The 21,227-nt window shown below is 41.7% G+C and overlaps 1 protein-coding gene across 2 annotated transcripts in view; it reads left to right on the top strand.

Moving 5' to 3' along the window:
• Positions 1-21,227, top strand: part of LOC139757449 (uncharacterized) — a 652,064-nt gene that overhangs the window by 77,051 nt on the left and 553,786 nt on the right. For both annotated transcript variants that reach the window (XM_071677974.1, XM_071677975.1), the window contains exons 3-4: positions 2,571-2,830; positions 4,040-4,297. In XM_071677974.1, the coding sequence (XP_071534075.1) occupies positions 2,571-2,830; positions 4,040-4,297 (518 nt within the window). The remainder of the gene's footprint in view (positions 1-2,570; positions 2,831-4,039; positions 4,298-21,227) is intronic.

The raw sequence follows: 21,227 nt of genomic DNA, 5'->3' as shown, positions 1-21,227 counted from the left end.
CCCATTTTTGCTTTCCAAGATAATGTTCTCGACTTCTACATATTCTTCAACGCTCCCAGAACTTTCGCCCCCTCCCCCACCTTATGATTCACTTCCGCTTCCATGTTTCCACCCGCTGCCAAATCCACTCCCAGATATCTAAAACACTTCACTTCCTCCAGTTTTTCTCCATTCAAACTTACCTCCCAATTGACTTGTCCCTCAACCCTACTGTACCTAATAACCTTGCTCTTATTCACATTTACTCTCAGCTCTCTTCTTTCACACACTTTACCAAGCTCAGTCACCAGCTTCTGCAGTTTCTCAAACGAATCAGCCACCAGCGCTGTATCATCAGCGAACAACAACTGACTCACTTCCCAAGCTCTCTCATCCACAACAGACTGCATACTTGCCCCTTTCCAAAACTCTTGCATTCACCTCCCTAACAACCCCATCCATAAACAAATTAAACAACCATGGAGACATCACACACCCCTGCCGCAAACCAACACTCACTGAGAACCAATCACTTTCCTCTCTTCCTACGCATACACATGCCTTACATCCTCGATAAGAACTTTTCACTGCTTCTAACAACTTTGCCTCCCACACCATATATTCTTAATACCTTCCACACAGCATCTCTATCTACTCTATCATATGCCTTCTCCAGATCCATAAATGCTACATACAAATCCATTTGCTTTTCGAAGTATTTCTCACATACATTCTTCAAAGCAAACACCTGATCCACACATCCTCTACCACTTCTGAAACCACACTGCTCTTCCCCAATCTGATGCTCTGTACATGCCTTCACCCTCTCAATCAATACCCTTCCATATGATATCCCAGAAATACTCAACAAACTTATACCTCTGTAATTTGAGCACTCACTTTTATCCCCTTTGCTTTTGTACAATGGCACTATGCAAGCATTCCGCCAATCCTCAGGCACCTCACCATGAGTCATACATACATTAAATAACCTTACCAACCAGTCAACAATACAGTCACCCCCTTTTTTAATAAATTCCACTGCAATACCATCCAAACTTGCTGCCTTGCCGGCTTTCATCTTCCGCAAAGCGTTTACTACCTCTTCTCTGTTTACCAGAGGTATTGATTGAGAGGGTAAAGTCATGTGCAGAGCATCAGATTGGGGAAGATCAGTGTGGTTTCAGAAGTGGTAGATGTGTGGATCAGGTGTTTACTTTGGAGAATGTATGTGAGAAATACTTAGAAAAACAGATGGATTTGTGTGTAGCTTTTATGGATCTGGAGAAGGTGTATGATAGGGTAGATAGAGATGCTTTGTGTATATGGTGTGTGAGGTAAGTTGCTAGAAGCAGTGAAAAGTGCTTACCAAGGATGTAAGGTATGTGTATGAGTAGGAAGAGAGAGAGTGATTGGTTCCCAGTGAATGTCGGTTTGTGGCAGGGGTGTGTTATGTCCCCATGGTTGTTTAATTTGTTTATGGATGGGGTGGTTAGGGAGATAAATGCAAGAGTTTTGGAGAGAGGGTCAAGCAAGAAGTCTGTTGTGGATGAGAGGGCCTTGACGTGAGTCAGTTTTTGTTTGCTGATGATACAACTCTGGTGGGTGATTCTGGTGGCTGAGATACTACAGAGGCTGGTGACCAAGTTTGGAAAAGTGTATGAAAGGAGAAAGTTGAGAGTATATGTGAATAAGAGCAATCTTATTAGGTTCAGTAGGGTTGAGAGACAAGATAATTGGGATGCAAGTTTGAATAGAGAAAAATTGGAGGAAGTGGTGTTTTAGAGATGTGGCAGTGGACTTAGCAGTGGATTGAACCATGGAAGTGGAAGTGAGTCACAAGGGTGGGGAGGGGGCGAAGGTTCTGGGAGTGATGAAGAATTTGTCGAAAGAGAGAACGTTATATTGGAGAGAAAAAAATGGGTATGTTTGGAGGAATAGTAGTTCCAGGAATATTATATGGTTGCAAGGCATCGGCTATAGATGGTGTTGTACAGAGGAGGGTGGATGTGTTGGGAAAGGAAATGTTTGAGGACTATTTGTGGCGTGAGGGGGTTTGCTCATGTAAGTAATGAAAGGGTGAGATGTGTGGTAATAAATAGAGTGTGGTTGAGAGAGCAAAAGAGGGTGTGTTGAAATGGTTTGGACATATGGAGAGCATGAGTGAGGAAAGGTTGACAGAGAGAATATGTGTTGGAGTTGGAGGGAACAAGAAGTAGGAGACCAAACTGGAGGTGGAAAGATGGAGTGAAAAAGATTTTGAGTGATCAGGGCCTGAACATGCAGGAGATTGAATGCCATATATTGGATAGAGTGAACTAGAATGATGTAGTATATTTGGGTTGACTTTTTGTTCATAGACTGTACCAGGGTATCTGAAGTGTTTGCGGTAGACCATGGAAAGGTCCATGGAGGCTGATTGTGGGTAAGGAGCTGTAGTTTTGGTGTATTACACATTACAGCTTGAAAACTGATGCAGGCAAATGTGGCCTTTTTTCATCTGTTCCAGGCACTCTTGCTAATGCAGGAAATAGGGATGTATATATAGATATATCAGTGTTTCTGTATACTAAATCTATCTTTCTTTCAAGGGGTGAGCATGCAAATTCAAACAGAGAAGATAAGAGTAGGAGAAACAAGGAACCAAGTAGAGGAGACATTGTGGAAAATGGTGCTCTGAAGGGTAAGAAGCTATCTTCAAACCCTATTAAAGGAGACCATGCCTCATCCAGTCAAAGCAGAAGGGAGAAGGTGGTGAATGATGATGTGCGTAGTGACAAAAAGGGAGCTAAATCTTCTACTAATCGAGAAAGGGCACCAGATAACTCAAAGAAGCATCGAAGCCAAAGAGGTAATAGATTTTGTATATTTATATTTATGTGGAAAAGTGTATCAAATTCATCTTTGTGACTGTAGATGTCATATGGATAGGAGTATCCAAAGTAAACTGAAAACTTTTGAATTGATTCCAGTGGACAAGGTATTTTACAGTTAGCAAACACTTTAAACTATTTTCTAATGTGATGTTCATAACAGTGATCTGTCAGTAGTTTATGATTATACTTACCTAATCTTACAGATTGAGTGAGGGGAGACTTACTAAGATGATATATACATCAGAAGTGAAGGAACAAGGAGGAAAGGTGCCTAAGGATAAGATGGAAGGATGCAGTGAAAGTTGTTTTGATTCAATGGGGCCCGAACATGCAGAAGGGTATAATACTTGCATGTGATAGAGCAACTTGGAGAGATGTGGTATGCAGGGGTGACTTCTGTTGCTGGGCTTAACCACAGCACATGAAATGATCAACAGAAACTACAGAAAGGCTGTAGGGGCTTTCTTGTAGAGGGAAGGGGGCTCTAGTTTTGGATCATTAGATATGACAGCTAGAGAGTGAATGTGAGAAGATGAGTGTTGTTCCTATGTCTGGTCTTGGCACTATCTTTTTATCATGGGAAACAGCAAACAAGCATAAGAAATAGATACCAGATCTTAAAAGTAACTTTCAATTATACTCTGCCTGTTCATGTCTCTTGTTTTAGTACCTCATTTCCTTGATTCTGATTTGTTGAAGCTTTTGGATGAAATTGTTGCTTAGCCACAGGATCACCTTAAAAAATGGTCTTATTTATTTGTTATTTATTTATTATTACCTGAGTACCAATTTGGAAGAGTTCAAGTGCTACCTAGGACCTCTTTCTATCAGCTCCTGCAACCTAAGGATTCTGTACTTCCATTTACAAAGAAATGTTGACTCCCTTGAAGTGAAAAGGTTTTTCACAAGACTGTACTCACAGTGATACAGCCTTGCCATTGGTGATTTTGTGATGTTATATAGTGTTGATATATGTTGGTGCAACTGTAACATGTTTTATAAGTGAAAATCACCAGCTTCCAGAGAAATATCATGATTTGAGACACTTGCCAAAGAATTTATATAATCCATCTTCACATGAATATGTTGGTTCATGAGATAGACTGTATACATGATTGTGTACATTGAATGAGCACATTATTTAGTTATTTTGGAAATTGATTAAAAAAAATTTACATTTTCAGTGGAACACCCAACTACTCAGAAAGAACCTGGTAGCAGCAGACGAAGTAATGAACAACATAATAAAGGAAGGATATCCTCTGACAAGTCTCGTACTGAAAAACAGTCACAAAAGGAAATTGAAAAAGTTAGAGATAAGAGCAGGCCAAAAAAAGAGGAACAAACCAGAGAAGAACGGAGCAAAAATAAGAGCTCACGCTCTAGAGAAAAATCCTCGACTAATGCCCAGAGTCCAATAAAGAATGAAGCTGATGCTCGGGGTGAGTATTTTGTATTTTCTATAGGGAGCTTATTACCAGGAACAGAGACAGTTGATACTTGTTATTTTCAACCATTCATGAACGAGGACACTGCTAACACGGACTGTGATGAGAGATGCTGTGATTTTGAGCTCCATTGGCTTCTGATACACTTGAAGATGATACTTGTTATTTCATACTGGTACTGAGTTTTTGTCATTAAATTGACTGTTTTTTTTTTAGCTTAAGGTTACACCTGGGCCATGCTAAGTCAGTATTGGATTATGTAGTGACTAGATTCTATGTGTATTTTCTGTTTCTCACCTGCAGATAGAGCATCTACTAACTCAACAAGTGAGTAACACAATATTTTATCCCCAAAATGAGTTGCATTCATGAGGATTCCCCCTTTGACCATCAGGAAACTTAGGAAATGTATCTTGTTCCCATCCATATGCTGAAATTCTCTGTGTAGGGATGTTGATACATTGAGCTTACTTGGAGTGATCCCTGTGGACTCAAGACTGTATCATTTTCCTCCATAATGATCTGAAATGATTCAGTATTAGTTTCTGTTCATCGCAGTCATTCGTCCAATCCTCTTGACCTCTTTATTTTCACATCTGAACTCTCCTCCTGTAAGTGCACAATATCTGCCTTTGTAGGTTTTTTGAAGGCATTTTTATAATTCTTACTCCCAACTGGGGCATCCACTTATTATGCCCATTGCCAAATCTTAACTTTGGCATTTAGGGTAGGTTCATGGCTAGGTTGGAATCGTTCATTCCATCTCCCTAATCATCATTTCCTCAGTCATAGTTTGCTAGGTCTTCTTCTGATGCTTGTCACATCATTATCAGGGCATATTGAGCCATGAAACTTTCCCTCTGATTTTCATTGTGTCCATTTATCCTCATAATCATTGCAAAGCTGTTCTTCATAGCATCAAATATAATTTGAAAATTAATTTATTTTTTATTTTATTATACTTTGTTGCTGTCTCCCGCGTTAATGAGGTAGCGCAAGGAAACAGACAAAAGAATGGCCCAACCCACCCACATACACATGTATAAACATACACGTCCACACACTCACATATACATACCTATACATCTCAACGTATACATATATATACTCACACAGACATATACATATATACACATGTACATAATTCATACTGTCTGCCCTCATTCATTCCCGTTGCCACCCTGCCACTCATGAAATAACAGCCCCCTCCCCCAGCATGTGCACGAGGTAGTGCTAGGAAAAGACAACAAAGGCCACATTCGTTCACACTCAGTCTCTAGCTGTTATGTATAATGCACTGAAACCACAGCTCCCTTTCCACATCCAGGCCCCACAGAACTTTCCATGGTTCACCCCAGACACTTCACATGCCCTGGTTCAATCCATTGACAGCACGTCGACCCTGGTATACCACATCGTTCCAATTCACTCTAGTCCTTACACGCCTTTCACTCCCCTGCATGTTCAGGCCCCAATCACTGAAAATCTTTTTCACTCCATCTTTCCACCTCCAATTTGGTCTCCCACTTCTCCTCGTTCCCTCCTCAGTCTTTCCTCACTCATTCTCTCCATGTGACCAAACCATTTCAAAACACCCTCTTCTGCTCTCTCAACCATACTCTTTTTATTACCACACATCTCTCTTACCCTTTCATTACTTACTCGATCAAACCACCTCACCCCACATATTTTCCTCAAACATCTCATTTCCAACACATCCACCCTCCTCCACACAACTCTGTCTATAGCCCACGCCTTGCAACCATATAACATAGTTGGGAACCACTATCCCTTCAAACATACCCATTTTTGCTTTCCAAGATAATGGTCTTGACTTCCACACATTTTTCAACACTCCCAAGACTTTCACTTCCTCCCCCACCTTATGATTCACTTCCACTTCCATGGTTCCATCTGCTGCCAAATCCACTCCCAGATATCTAAAACACTTCACTTCCTCCAGTTTTTCTCCATTCAAACTTACCTCCCAAGTGACTTGGCCGTCAACCCTACTGTACCTAACCTAACCTTGCTCATATTCACATTTACTCTCAGCCTTCTTCTTTCATACACTCTACGAAACTCAGTCACCAGCTTCTGCAGTTTCTCATCCGAATCAGCCACCAGCACTGTATCATCAACAAACAACAAGTGACTCAATTCCCAAGCTCTCTCATCCACAACAGACTGCATACTTGCCCCTCTTTCCAAAACTCTTGCAATCACCTCCCTAACAACCCCATCCATAAACAAATTTAACAACCATGGAGATGTCACGCACCCCTGCCGCAAATCAACATTCACTGAGAACCAATCACTTTCCTGTCCTCCTATACATGTACACATGCCTTACATCCTTGATAAAAACTTTTCACTGCTTCTAACAACTTGCCTCCCACACCATTGATTCTTAATACCTTCCACAGAGCATATCTATCAACTCTATCATATACTTCTCCAGATCCATAAATGGTACATACAAATCCATTTGCTTTTCTAAGTATTTCTCACATACATGCTTCAAAGCAGACACCTGATCCACACATTCTCTACCACTTCTGAAACCACACTGCTCTTCCCCAATGTGATGCTCTGTACATGCCTTCACCCTCTCAGTCAATACCCTCCCATATATTTTCCCAGGAATACTCAACAAACTGATAGCTCTGTAATTTGAGCACTCACTCTTATCCCCTTTGCCTTTGTACAGTGGCACTATGCACGCATTCCGCCAATCCTCAGGCACCTCACCATGAGTCACACATACATTAGATAACCTTACCAACAAGTCAACAACACAGTCACCCCCTTTTTTAATAAACTCCACTGCAATACCATCCAAACCCACTGCCTTGCCGGCTTTCATCTTCCACAAAGGTTTTACTACCTCTTTTCTGTTTACCAAATCATTCTCCCTAACCTTCTCACTTTGCACACCACTTCAACCAGAACACCCTATATCAGCCACTCTATCATCAAACACATTCAACAAACCTTCAAAATACTCACTCCATCTCCTTCCCACATCACCACTACTTATTATCACCTCCCCATTAGCCCCCTTCACTGATGTTCCCATTTGATCCCTTGTCTTACGCACTTTATTTACCTCCTTCCAAAACGTCTTTTTATTCTCCCTAGAATTTGATTATACTCTCTCACCCCACTCTCATTTGCCCTCTTTTTCACCTCTTGCACCTCTCACTTGACCTCCTCCCTCTTTCTTTTATACATCTCCCACTCATTTGCATTTTTTCCCTGCAAAAATTGTCCAAATGCATCTCTCTTCTCTTTCATTGATAATCTTACTTTTTCATCCCACCACTCACTACCCTTTCTAATCTGCCCACCTCCCACGCTTCTCATGCCACAAGCATCTTTTGCGCAAGCCATCACTGCTTCCCTAAATACATCCCATTCTTCCCCCACTCCCCTTATGTCCTTTGTTCTCACCTTTTCCATTCTCTACTCATTCTCTCCTGGTACTTTCTCATACGTCGCCTTCCCAAGCTCACTTACTCTCACCACTCTCTTCACCCCAACATTCTCTCTTCTTTTCTGAAAACCTCTACAAATCTTCACCTTTGCCTCCACACGATGATGATCAGACATCCCTCCAGTTGCACTTCTCAGCACATTAACATCCAAAAGTCTCTCTTTCGCACACCTATCAATTAACACATAATCCAATAATGCTCCCTGGCCATCTCTCCTATTAACATATGTATACTTATGTATTACATATTTATTTATATATTTTTCTTTGTCGCTGTCTCCCGCATGAGCGAGGTAGCGCAAGGAAACAGACGAAAGAATGGCCCAACCCACCCAACTACACATGTATATACATACACGTCCACACACGCAAATATACATACCTATACATCTCAACATATACGTATATATACACACACAGACATATACATATATACACATGTACATAATTCATGCTGTCTCCCTTTATTCATTCCTATCACCACCCCGCCACACATGAAATAACAACTCCCTTCCCCCCTCATGTGTGCGAGGTAGCGCTAGGAAAAGACAACAAAGGCCACATTCGTTCACACTGATTCTCTAGCTGTCATGTAATAATGCACCGAAACCACAGCTCCCTCTCCATATCCAGGCCCCACAGAACTTTCCATGGTTTACCCCAGATGCTTCACATGCCCTGGTTCAATCCATTGACAGCACGTCGACCCCGGTATACCATATCGTTCCAATTCACTCTATTTCTTGCTCGCCTTTCACCCTCCTGCATGTTCAGGCCCCAATCACTCAAAATCTTTTTCCCTCCATCTTTCCACCTCCAATTTGGTCTCCCACTTCTCATTTCCTCCACCTCTGACCCATATATCCTCTTGGTCAATCTTTCCGCACTCATTCTCTCCATGTGACCAAACCATTTCAAAACACTCTCTTTTGCTCTTTCAACCACACTCTTCTTATTACCACACATCTCTCTTACCCTATTATTAATGTTTTCGACTTCCACACATTCTTCAACGCTTCCAGAATTTTCGCCCCCTCCCCCACCCTATGATTCACTTCCACTTCCATGGTTCCATCCACTGCCAAATCCACTCCCAGATATCTAAAACACTTCACTTCCTCCAGGTTTTTCTTCATTCAAACTTATTTCACGGTTGACTTGACCCTCAACCCTACTGTACCTAATAACCTTGCTCTTATTCACATTTACTCTCAGCTTTCTTCTTTCACACATTTTACCAAACTCAGTCACCAGCTTCTGCAGTTTCTCACATGAATCAGCCGCCAGCGCTGCATCATCAGTGAATAACAACTGACTCACTTTCCATGCTCTCTCATCCACAACAGACTGCATACTTGCCCCTCTTTCATACTTATGTATATCTCTTTTTAAACCAGGTATTCCCAATCACCAGTCCTTTTTTAGCACATAAATCTACAAGCTGTTCACCATTTCCATTTACAACACTGAACACTGCATGTACACCAATTATTCCCTCAACTGCCTGATTTTTCACCTTTGCATTCAAATCACCCATCACTGTAACCTGGTCTCGTGCATCAAAACTACCAACACACTCACTCAGTTGCTCCCAAAACACTTGCCTCTCATGATCTTTCTTCTCATGCCCAGGTGCATATACACCAATAATCACCCATCTCACTCCATCCACTTTCAGTTCTACCCATATCAATCTAGAGTTTACCTTCTTACACTCTATCACATACTCCCACCACTTCAGTTTCAGTAGTGCTACTCCTTCCCTTGCTCTTGTCCTCTCACTAACCCCTGACTTTAATCCCAAGACATTCCCAGACTGCTCTTGCCCTTTACCCTTGAGATTCGTTTCACTCAGAGCCAAAACATCCATGTTCCTTTCCTCTAACATACTACCAATCTCTCCTTTTTTCTCATCTTGGTTACATCCACACACATTTAGATACACCAATCTGAGCCTTCAAGGACGATGAGCACTCCCCATGGACTTCTTCTTCTGTTTTCCCTTTTAGAAAGTTAAATACAAGGAGGGAAGGTTTTCTAGCCCCCTGCTTCCGCCTTCTGCAACATGTGAGGAATGCGTGGGAGGTATTCTTTCTCCCCTATCCCCAGGGATAAATTTGACAATAAACTCAGTGTATTTGACCTCTTCTTGAGCTGATAAGTCTTTATGTTATATAACCAAAATCATCACCAATAGCTTTTGCAGTTCAGCCTTTCTTCTTTTTCAACCAGGTCACTCTGATGAAGTTGCTTTTTTGACTCATTGATTTTGTCTCACTTTATTTTGGATTATTCCACATCTAGAATTCTCCCTTCAATCTCCTCCCACTGAGTTTCTGCCTATTTTTATGTATTTCTTGTATGAAATCCTTTGAGTACTCTTCCCTGCAAGTGAGAAAGCATGTGGCTCAAATGGCATACCTCCTCTTGTCCTCAGGGAATGTGCCTCAGAGTTAGCTCCATTTCATGCTTAGCTTTATCATCTTTATTTGCAATTCCAAACATTCCCCTCTCCTTAGAAGCATGCCTTATTGTAACCAATCCCTAAGAAAGTTATGTATTTAGGGAAGTAGAGATGGCTTGCGAAAAGATACTTGTGGCATAAGAAGCGTGAGAGGTAGGCAGATTAGAAAGGGTAGTGAGTGGTGGGATGAAGAAGTAAGATTATTCGTGAAAGAGAAGAGAGAGGCATTTGGATGATTTTTGCAGGGAAATAATGCAAATGACTGGGAAATGTATAAAAGAAAGAGGCAGGAGGTCAAGAGAAAGGCGCAAGAGGCAAAAAAGAGGGCAAATGAGAGTTGGGGTGAGAGAGTATCATTGAATTTTAAGAATAAAAGATGTTTTGATATGAGGTAAATAAAGTACGTAAAACAAGGGAACAAATGGGAACATCAGTGAAGGGGGCTAATGGGGATGTGGCAACAAGTAGTGGCGAAGTGAGAAGGAGATGGAGTGAGTATTTTGAAGGTTTGTTGAATGTGTTTGATGATAGAGTGGCAGATATAGGGTGTTTTGGTCGAGGTGGTGTGCAAAGAGAGAAGGTTAGGGAGAATGATTTGGTAAATAGAGAAGAGGTAGTAAAAGCTTTGCGGGAGATGAAAGCCGGCAAGGCAGCGGGTTTGGATGGTATTGCAGTGGAGTTTATTAAAAAAGGGGGTGACTGTACTGTTGACTGGTTAGTAAGGTTTTTTAATGTATGTATGACTCATGGTGAGGTGTCTGAGGATTGGCGGAATGCTTGCATAGTGCCATTGTACAAAGGCAAAGGGGATAAAAGTGAGTGCTCAAATTACAGAGGTATAAGTTTGTTGAGTATTCCTGGAAAATTATATGGGAGGGTATTGATTGAGAGGGTGAAGGCATGTACAGAGCATCAGATTGGGGAAGAGCAGTGTAGTTTTAAAAGTGGTGGAGGATGTGTAGATCAGGTGTTTGCTTTGAAGAATGTATGTGAGAGATACTTAGAAAAACAAATGGATTTGTATGTAGCATTTATGGATCTGGAGAAGGCATATGATAGAGTTGATAGAGATGCTCTGTGGAAGGTATTAAGAATATATGGTGTGGGAGGCAAGTTGTTAGAAGCAGTGAAAAGTTTTTATCGAGGATGTAAGGCATGTTTACGAGTAGGAAGAGAGGAAAGTGATTGGTTCTCAGTGAATGTAGGTTTGCGGCAGGGGTGTGTGATGTCTCCATGGTTGTTTAATTTGTTTATGGATGGGGTTATTAGGGAGGTGAAGGCAAGAGTTTTGGAGAGAGGGGCAAGTATGCAGTCTGTTGTGGATGAGAGAGCTTGGGAAGTGAGTCAGTTGTTGTTCACTAATGATACAGCGCTGGTGGCTGATTGAGGTAAGAAACTACAGAAACTGGTGACTGAGTTTGGTAAAGTGTGTGAAAGAAGAAAGCTGAGAGTAAATGTGAATAAGAGCAAGGTTATTAGGTACAGTAGGGTTGAGGGACAAGTCAATTGGGAGGTAAGTTTGAATGGAGAAAAACTAGAGGAAGTTTTAGATATCTGGGAGTGGATTTGGCAGCAGATGGAACCATGGAAGCGGAAGTGAGTCATAGGGTGAGGGAGGAGGCGAAAGTTCTGGGAGCGTTGAAAAATGTGTTGAAGGCAAGAGTGTTATCTCGGAAAGCAAAAACGTGTATGTTTGAAGGAATAGTGATTCCAACAATGTTATATGGTTGCGAGGCATGGGCTATAGATAGAGTTTTGTGGAGGAGGGTGGATGTGCTGGAAATGAGATGTTTGAGGACAGTATGTGGTGTGAGATGGTTTGATCGAGTAAATAACGAAAGGATGAGAGAGATGTGTGGTAATAAAAAGAGTGTGGTTGAGAGAGCAGAAGAGAGTGTTTTGAAAAGGTTTGGTCACATGGAGAGGATGAGTGAAGAAAGATTGACCAAGAGGATATATGCGTCAGAGGTGGAGTGAATGAGGAGAAGTGGGAGACCAAATTGGAAGTGGAAAGATGGAGTGAAAGAGATTTTGAGTGATCGGGGCCTGAAGATGCAGGAGGGTGAAAGGCATGCAAGGAATAGAGTGAATTGAAACGATGTGATATACCGGGGTGGACATGCTGTCAATGGATTGAACCAGGGCATGTGAAGCGTCTGGGGTAAACCATGGAAAGATTTGTGTGGCCTGGATGTGGAAAGGCAGCTATGGTTTTGGTTCATTATACATGACAGCTAGAGACTGAGTGTGGACGAATGTGGCCTCTGTTGTCTTTTCCTAGTGCTACCTTGTGCACATGCTGGGGGAGCGGGTTGTCATTTCATGTGTGGCGGGGTGGTGATGGGAATGAATAAGGGCAGACAGTATGAATTATGTACTTGTGTATATACGTATATGTCTGTGTGTGTATATATATGTATACGTTGAGTAATGTGGCAGTTAAGGAAATAATTGGTGTACATGGGATGTTCAGTGTTGTAAATGGAAATGGTGAACAGCTTGTAGATTTATGTGCTGAAAAAGGACTGGTGATTGGGAATACCTGGTTTGAAAAGATATAAATAAGTATATGTATGTAAGTAGGAGAGATGGCCAAAGAGCGTTATTAGAGTACGTGTTAATTGATAGGCGTGCAAAAGAGAGACTTTTGGATGTTAATGTGTTGAGAGGTGCAACTGGAGGGATGTCTGATCATTATCTTGTGGATGCGAAGGTGAAGATTTTTAGAGGATTTCAGAAAAGAAGAGAGAATGTTGAGGTGAAGGGAGTGGTGAGAGTAAGTGAGCTTGGGAAGGAGACTTGTGTGAAGTACCAGGAGAGACTGAGTACAGAATGGAAAAAGGTGAAAACAGAGGAGGTAAGGGGAGTGGGGGAGGAATGGGATGTATTTAGGGAAGCAGTGATGGCTTTTGCAAAAGATGCTTGTGGCATAAGAAGTGTGGGAGGTGGGCAGATTATAAAGGGGAGTGAGTGGTGGGCTGAAGAAGTAAGATTATTAGTGAAAGAGAAAAGAGAGGCATTTGGACGATTTTTTGCAGGGAAATAATGCAAATGAGTGGGAGATGTATAAAAGAAAGAGGCAGGAGGTCAAGAGAAAGGTGCAAGAGGTAAAAATAAGGGCAAATGAGAGTTGGGGTGAGAGAGTATCATTAGATTTTAGGGAGAATAAAAAGATGTTTTGGAAGGAGGTAAATAAAATGCGTAAGACAAGGGAACAAATGGGAACATCAGTGAAGGGGGCTAATGGGAAGGTGATAACAAGTAGTGGAGATTTGAGAAGATGGAGTGAGTATTTAGAAGATTTGTTGAATGTGTTTGATGATAGAGTGGCAGATATAGGGTGTTTTGGTCGAGATGGTGTGCAAAGTGAGAGGGTTAGGGAGAATGATTTGGTAAACAGAGAAGAGGTAGTAAAAGCTTTTTGGAAGATGAAAGCTGGAAAGGCAGCGGGTTTGGATGGTACTATAGTGGAATGTATAAAAAAGGGGGCTGGCTGTATTGTTGACTGGTTAGTAAGGTTATTTAATGTATGTATGACTCACGGTAAGGTGCCTGAGGACTGGCGGAATGCTTGCATAGTGCCATTGTACAAAAGCAAAGGGGATAAGAGTGAGTGCTCAAATTACAGAGGTATAAGTTTGTTGAGTATTCCTGGTAAATCATATGGGAGGGTATTGATTGAGAGGGTGAAGGTATGTACAGAGCATCAGATTGGGGAAGAACAGTGTGGTTTCAGAAGTGGTAGAGGATGTGTGGATCAGGTGTTTGCTTTGAAAAATGTATGAGAAATACTTAGAAAAGCAAATGGATTTGTATGTAGCATTTATGGACCTGGAGAAGGCCTATGATAGAGTTGATGGAGATGCTGTGTGGAAGGTATTAAGAATATATGTTGTGGGAAGCAAGTTGTTAGAAGCAGTGAAAAGTTTTTATCAAGGATGTAAGGCATGTGTAAGTGTAGGAAGAGAGGTTGATTGGTATTCAGTGAATGTTGGTTTGCGGCAGGGGTGTGTGATGTCTCCATGGTTGTTTAATTTGTTTATGGATGGGGTTGTTAGGGAGGTGAATGCAAGAGTTTTGGAAAGAGGGGCAAGTATGCAGTCTGTTGTGGATGAGAGAGCTTGGGAAGTGAGTCAGTTGTTGTTTGCTGATGATAAAGCACTGGTGGCTGTTCGGGTGAGAAACTGCATAATCTGGTGACTGAGTTTGGTAAAGTGTGTGAAAGAGGAAAGCTGAGAGTAAAAGTGAATAAGAGCAGTTGAGGGTTGAGGGTCAAGTCAATTGGGAGGTAAGTTTGAATGGAGAAAAACTGGAGGACGTGAAGTGTTTTAGGTATCTGGGAATGGATTTGGCAGTGGATGGAACCATGGAAGCGGATGTGAATCATAGGGTGGGGGAGGGGGTGAAAGTTTTGAGAGCGTTGAAAAGTACGTGGAATTCCAGAACATTATCTTGGGAAGCAAAAATGGGTATGTTTGAAGGAATAGTGGTTCCAACAATGTTATATGGTTACGAGGCGTAGGCTATAGATAGAGTTGTGTGGAGGAGGGTGGATGTGCTGGAAATGAGATGTTTGAGGACAATATGTGGTGCGAGGTGGTCTGATCGAGTAAGTAATGAAAGGGTAAGAGAGATGTGTGGTAATAAAAAGAGTGTGGTTGAGAGAGCAGAAGAGGGTGTATTGAAAAGGTTTGGTCACATGGAGAGAATGAGTGAGGAAAGATTGACCAAGAGGATATATGTGTCAGAGGTGGAGGGAATAAGGAGAAGTGGGAGACCAAATTGGAGGTGGAAAGCTGGAGTGAAAAAGATTTTGAGTGATCGGGGCCTGAACATGCATGAGGGTGAAAGGCATGGAAGGAATAGAGTGAATTGGAACGATATGGTATACCGAGGTGGACGTGCTGTCAATGGATTGAACGAGGGCATGTGACGCATCTTGGGTAAACCATGGAAAGTTCTGTGGGGCCTGGATGTGGAAAGGGAGCTGTAGTTTCAGTGCATTATACATGACAGCTAGAGACTGAGTGTGGACAAGTGGGGCCTTTGTTGTCTTTTCCTAGTGCTACCTCGTGCTCATGAGGGGGGAGGGGGTTGTCATTTCATGATTGGCGGGGTGGCGACGGGAATGAATTAGGGCAGACGGTATGAATTATGTTCATGACTATATATGTATATGTCTGTGTGTGTATATATGTATACGTTGAGATGTACAGGTATGTATATGTGCTGTATGTGGACGTGTATGTATATACATGTGTATATGGGTGGGTTGGGCCATTTCTTTTGTATGTTTCCTTGCGCTACCTCGCTAACGTGGGAGACAGCAACAAAGTATAATAGATGAATAAATGAATATAAAACGTTGAGATGTATAGGTATGCATATGTGCGTGTGTGGACATGTATGTATATACATGTGTATGTGGGTGGGTTGAGCCATTCTTTCATCTATTTCCTTGCGCTACCTCGCTAACGTGGGAGACAGCGACAAAGTATGATAATGATAATAATTTGGTCTCCCACTTCTCCTCGTTCCCTCCACCTCTGACACATATATCCTTTTTGTCAATTTTTTCTCACTCATTCTCTTCATGTGACCAAATCTCTTCAATACACCCTCTTCTGCTCTCTCAACCACACTCTATTTATTACCACACATCTCTCTTACCCTTTCATTACTTACTCGATGAAACCAACTCGCACCACATATTGCCCTCAAACATCTCATTTCCAGCCCATCCACCCTCCTCCGCACAACTCTCTCTATAGCATATGCCTTGCAACCATATAACATTGTTAGAACCACAATTCCTTCATACATACCCATTTTTGCTTTCCGAGATAATGTTCTCGCCTTCCACACATTTTTCAATGCTCCCAGAATTTTCGCCCCCTTAGCCCCATACTGTGACTCCCTTCCACTTTCATAGTTCCATGCGCTGCCAAATCCACTCCCAGATATCTAAAACTCTTCACTTCCTCCAGTTTTTCTTCCTTCAAATTTACCTCCCAATTGACTTGTCTCTCAACCTTAATGTACCTAATAACCTTGCTCTTATTCACATTTACTCTCAGCTTTCTTTTTTCACACACTTTACCAAACTCAGTCACCAGCTTCTGCAGTTTCTTATCCAAATCAGCCACCAGCACTGTATCATCCGCAAACAACAACTGATTCTCTTCCCAAGCTCTCTCATCCACAACAGACTGCATACTTGCCCAACTCTCCAAAACCCTTGCATTCACTTCCCTAACATCCCCATCCATAAACAAATTAAACAACCATGGAGACATCACGCACCCCTGCCACAAACCGACTCACTGAGAGCCAATCACTTTCCTCTCTTCCTACTCATACACATGCCTTTCATTGTCGATAAAAACTTTTCACAGCTTGTAGTAACTTACCTCTCACAACATATCCTCTTAATACCTTCCCCAGAGTCTCTCTGTCAACTCTATTGTATGCCCTCTCCAGATCCATAAAAGCTATGTACAAATCCATTTGTTTTTCTAAGTATTTCTTACATACATTCTTCAAAGCAAACACCTGATCTACACATCCTCTACCACTTCTGAAACCACACTGTTCTTCCTCAATCTGATGCTCTGTACATGCCTTCACCCTCTCATTCAATACCCTCCCATATAATTTCCCAGGAATACTCAACAAACTTATGCCTCTGTAATTTGAACACTCACCTTTATCCCCTTTGCCTTTGTACAATGGCACTATGCATTCAATCCGTCAATCTTCAGGCACTTCACCATGAGCCATACATACATTGAGAATATCCTGACCAACCAGTCAACAACACAGTCACCCCAATTTTTGATAAATTCCACTGCAATCCCGCCGCCTTGTCAGCTTTCATCTTCCGCAAAGCTTTCACTACCTCTTCTCTGTTTACCAAATCATTTTCCCTGAGTCTCTAACTTTGCACACCACCAGCCTAAGAAAGTAGGCTGTACAATTTCTTCTAACCATTGCCCTATCACTCTCATCTGTATCTTTAAGTTTTTTGAAACTCTCATTAACTTTCACTTTCTTAAAGACTTTAGAAAATTTTCCCTTCAATGATATCAAAGATATGGCTTTTGTGGTACAAGGTTCACTGTGGTTATCTCTCCTATGTGTTTCACCATTGGTCCCCCCCACATGGAGAATTAGATGAATCTTTTGTTGTGGCTCTCAACATCTTCAGTGCATTTGGCAGGATGTTGCAGAAGTCTTTGCTTTCTAAACTTACTTCCTCTGGCATTTCTCATGCTCTTTGTTGTCTGTTTCATGACTTCCTTTCTCATTGCTCCATTTTGGAAGCCATTGAAAGAGTCACTTCTCCCACTTACTGGTATCCTCACAGCAGTGGTATCTCTCAGGGTTTTGTCCAAATGCTAATCTTGTTTCCTTTTTCTGTGAATTATCTTCTTTTTTACCCTTTCTTTACCTTCTAGCCCCCTCTTTCTTAAAACTTCGATTATGCTAATTTACATAATTCAACTCATTTTCTTCCTCTTTTCACTCCCTTTTCTTGCATAGAACATATTTGATCTTTGAATTTAGACACACATCACCTTAGAATGGAGAAGCAGTAACCTGGTTAATTCAAATTCTTTAGTGCACAAATGCAGTTTCTACATATATCTTTTTCTGAATCTCACTTGTTTCTTACAATAAGATTTCAGAGTACCATAATATGACCTTGCAGTAACATAGACATATTGGACATAGTATAACCTTTACCTGTAAACCCCACATAATGGATATCAGAATCTACTTTCCAGTAGCTAGGGGTGGTTGTATAGATGCTGACATTATTTTTTTCTGAGCAATTATTACATATTGAGAGGCTTTCATTTACCCCAGAATGGAATACTGCTTGCATAGCTGGGGTGGCTTTTTCTTAGCTAGAGTGGAATCAAAAGCATTTTGCCTTAATAACTCTCTTGCTATCACAACTCTTTGAACATCCCTTCTGTCTTCCATAATGTTTCTGCCCTCTCTGGACTTTTCATGTATTATTTGATCCACTGTTTTTTGAGCTGTCTTCACATGTCACATCCACTAAGGACTGGACCTGTGGTTGTTTCTTCCCATGGTTTCTCTGTGGAGAGTAGCCAAAATGAGTTTGACCATTATGATGCATCTTTCTTTCTTTGAACAGTAAAGCTTTGGAATTATCTTCCTTTCTTTATATTTTCCAGTCCGTACATCTTTCCTCCTTTATCCTTTAAGAGTTATTGATAATCCTTATATGAGGCACAGAGCAGTGAAAGAGTGAACAGTTGGTTCGTGTGGGCTGGGATTTATAAATACTTGCTGTATACAGAGTTATTACGGAGGAACAGTACGGTGTGATTCTGTCGGTCATTGGTAAGGTATTGGCTTACTTTTAGTGAGACATAATGCAGAGTGATACATTTATGGTTCTGTCCATAAATGTTCCATCTCTGCTGCTGAGGAGTCCAAGTTAAAGTTGAAGGCTTTGTACAAAGTGGTTAAGGCATCTGCATTGTGCACTCACTCTGTCTGGGTGCTGCAGGTGGCAGGCTAGAATAAAAATGATGGTTATCCTGCCTCACCGCTGTGACATCTGTGGTGTCCCAGTGACGTGCTACTGTGGAGTGTGGGCATGTGTGGTGCAGCAGTGATGATTTGGGAGCAAGGTGTGGGGGTGATAGGTGCTCTTTGTGAACATAGTGTTGGGTTGACTAAATTTGTCATGGCTGGTGTGAGTGTGGCCTCAGAAATCAGCAGTTGCACCATCAAACTCATCCACTGGGGAGCTTAATGTATTCTTTGTGGAGAGCAACATGTACCACTGTCCAACTCTGTCCTATCACTATCACAGAGGGAGGCTGTGTGAGGTGGCATTGTAGTACTGCTCCAACTTCTGCTTGGCTGAGAGCTGCCTAGCATCACATTCATTACCTTGGTCTTGCCATACTGATGTGAATGAGCTGTGATGTGCTGGCTTGGTGATGCATAAAGGCTGGCCAACTAATACCTGGTTTAGGGATCTGCCATCCAGTCACAGTCCTTTTCATAGAGGTTACCACCATTTTTCATCTTTATGATGAGATATTTTACTTGTTTAGAATATGCCTCAGCATGTCTGTTGGCTTGAGGGTAGTGTGGTGTTGACGTGTCATAGTTGATGCCCCACCACTTGAGGAAGCTCCTGAACTTGAGGAAGCTTATGAACTGAGGTCTTTTGTCAGTGCAGAGATGGTTGGGAATACCACCCAAAGTGAAAAACCTTAAGGACAGGATGGTACTCTTTGATGTGTTCCTGCAATACTCACTGACATGCAGTAATCCCAAAAGAAAGTCATTATATAGCAAATAGTCCCTCCCGGCATAAGTAAAGAGGTCAACAGAGATATCCTCAAACATATGTGATGGTAGTGGGTCATGCATCATCAGCTTTACCTGCAAATATAGCAGAATCTGGCAAGCATCACAGGCCTTAATTGTGTTGGTTGTATCACTCATAATGCCAGGCCATCACACCATCTGCCTTGCCCTGTGCTTTGTTGCTTCTTTGCAAGTTGTGGAATTGGGACACAATACAGCAGTGGGCTGCAGTGGTTTCCTCTGCTGCAAGCTGCCTCTGCTGCTGTCTCACAAACCACTCAGCCACCCTATCCAGCACTGCTAGGGCCACTGAGTTGGCAACTGTGGCAGCTTCAGCTTTTGGCTCCTCTTTCTGCTTACTTGTGGCATAGCTGCTCAGATCTGTCGTGTGCAGCGTGTTGTGTAAAGCTTGGTCAAAGGCAAAGAATATGACTGGTCAGCCAGAGAATGAGGGGATGGGCAGTGTGTGGGGTGACAATGCATAGTTGTCAGCACTAACAGTCGTACTTACACTGTTACCTTCGTGCCTTTCCCACATTATACCCTACTCGCTACACCATGTGGGACTTGTAAATGAAAAGATGGTTATAAGTTCACAAGTAATTACTACATACAGAGTTATTACAGAGGAACAGTGCAGCATGCTTGTATGTCAAACAGCAGCAAGGTATCAACTGACTTTTAGTGTGACTGCGTGGGGTGATACAAATGCATGCAATGTGGAATGATATACATATGATTCTCTCCAGTACCTCGGCAAGATTTCTTGACATAGACTAGAGCACTTCTTGGAGAAAATCAGTGGTATGACTCATTAACATGTCATGGTAAGACTGCATGTCTTTCTGTCCCTTTTCCAAGATTTTCAGATGTGTTTCTCCCAGCACTTGTTCATGTCATAGGATGGGGTACAGATAGAAAGTTTCTTCCAAAGCTCTGATGATTTAGACTGATTCTTCAAAGCAGAATGGAGTCTCCATAGGTCATGTGAATTGGATTTTGCTAGGAGGAACATTAGTCCTTGTATGTTATTATGAGGGAGATATGGGTCCTGTGATTCCATATCTCCTAGAAGAACCTGATTCCTGGATGCAGGATCCTGATGCTTATGGATAATACTGGGCCTAATGAAGAAGATTTCCACAGATTCTTACCCCATAAGAAAGAGTATCCCTATCAATACTATTTCAATGATAATGGAATATGTATAGAAAGTGATGCCCATCAAGGGTTTCTTATTGATGTTGACTCTTTTGGTTGGTGATTTTTCACAAAGACAGATGCTCTGTTACTAACATGTGTTTCTCTTTTGTTCAATATTGGGCAGCATTACAAATGTCTTGACTGTGAACTGAAACTGTCCAAGCCAATTCTTATCTTTTCCCCAATAGATATTAAAAGAAGCTCAGCTTAACTTCTCTGGAGCTGCTAAGTTTACTGCAAAATATAAACGGTAATAGGAAACTACTATAGTAAATATAAATAGAACTATCAAATTAAAGCAAAACGATGACATTTATGTCTTCATCTCCAATGATCAACATCTGATCGACATCCCTCTCGCCACCAAGAATGCTGGTATTAAATCACAATGCCCACCACTC

Source organism: Panulirus ornatus, chromosome 26 (genome assembly GCF_036320965.1).
Source record: "Panulirus ornatus isolate Po-2019 chromosome 26, ASM3632096v1, whole genome shotgun sequence".
NCBI classification, from domain to species: domain Eukaryota; kingdom Metazoa; phylum Arthropoda; class Malacostraca; order Decapoda; family Palinuridae; genus Panulirus; species Panulirus ornatus.
The sequence above is the reverse complement of the archived record's forward strand: the minus strand, read 5'-3'. Positions and strand labels throughout refer to the sequence as shown.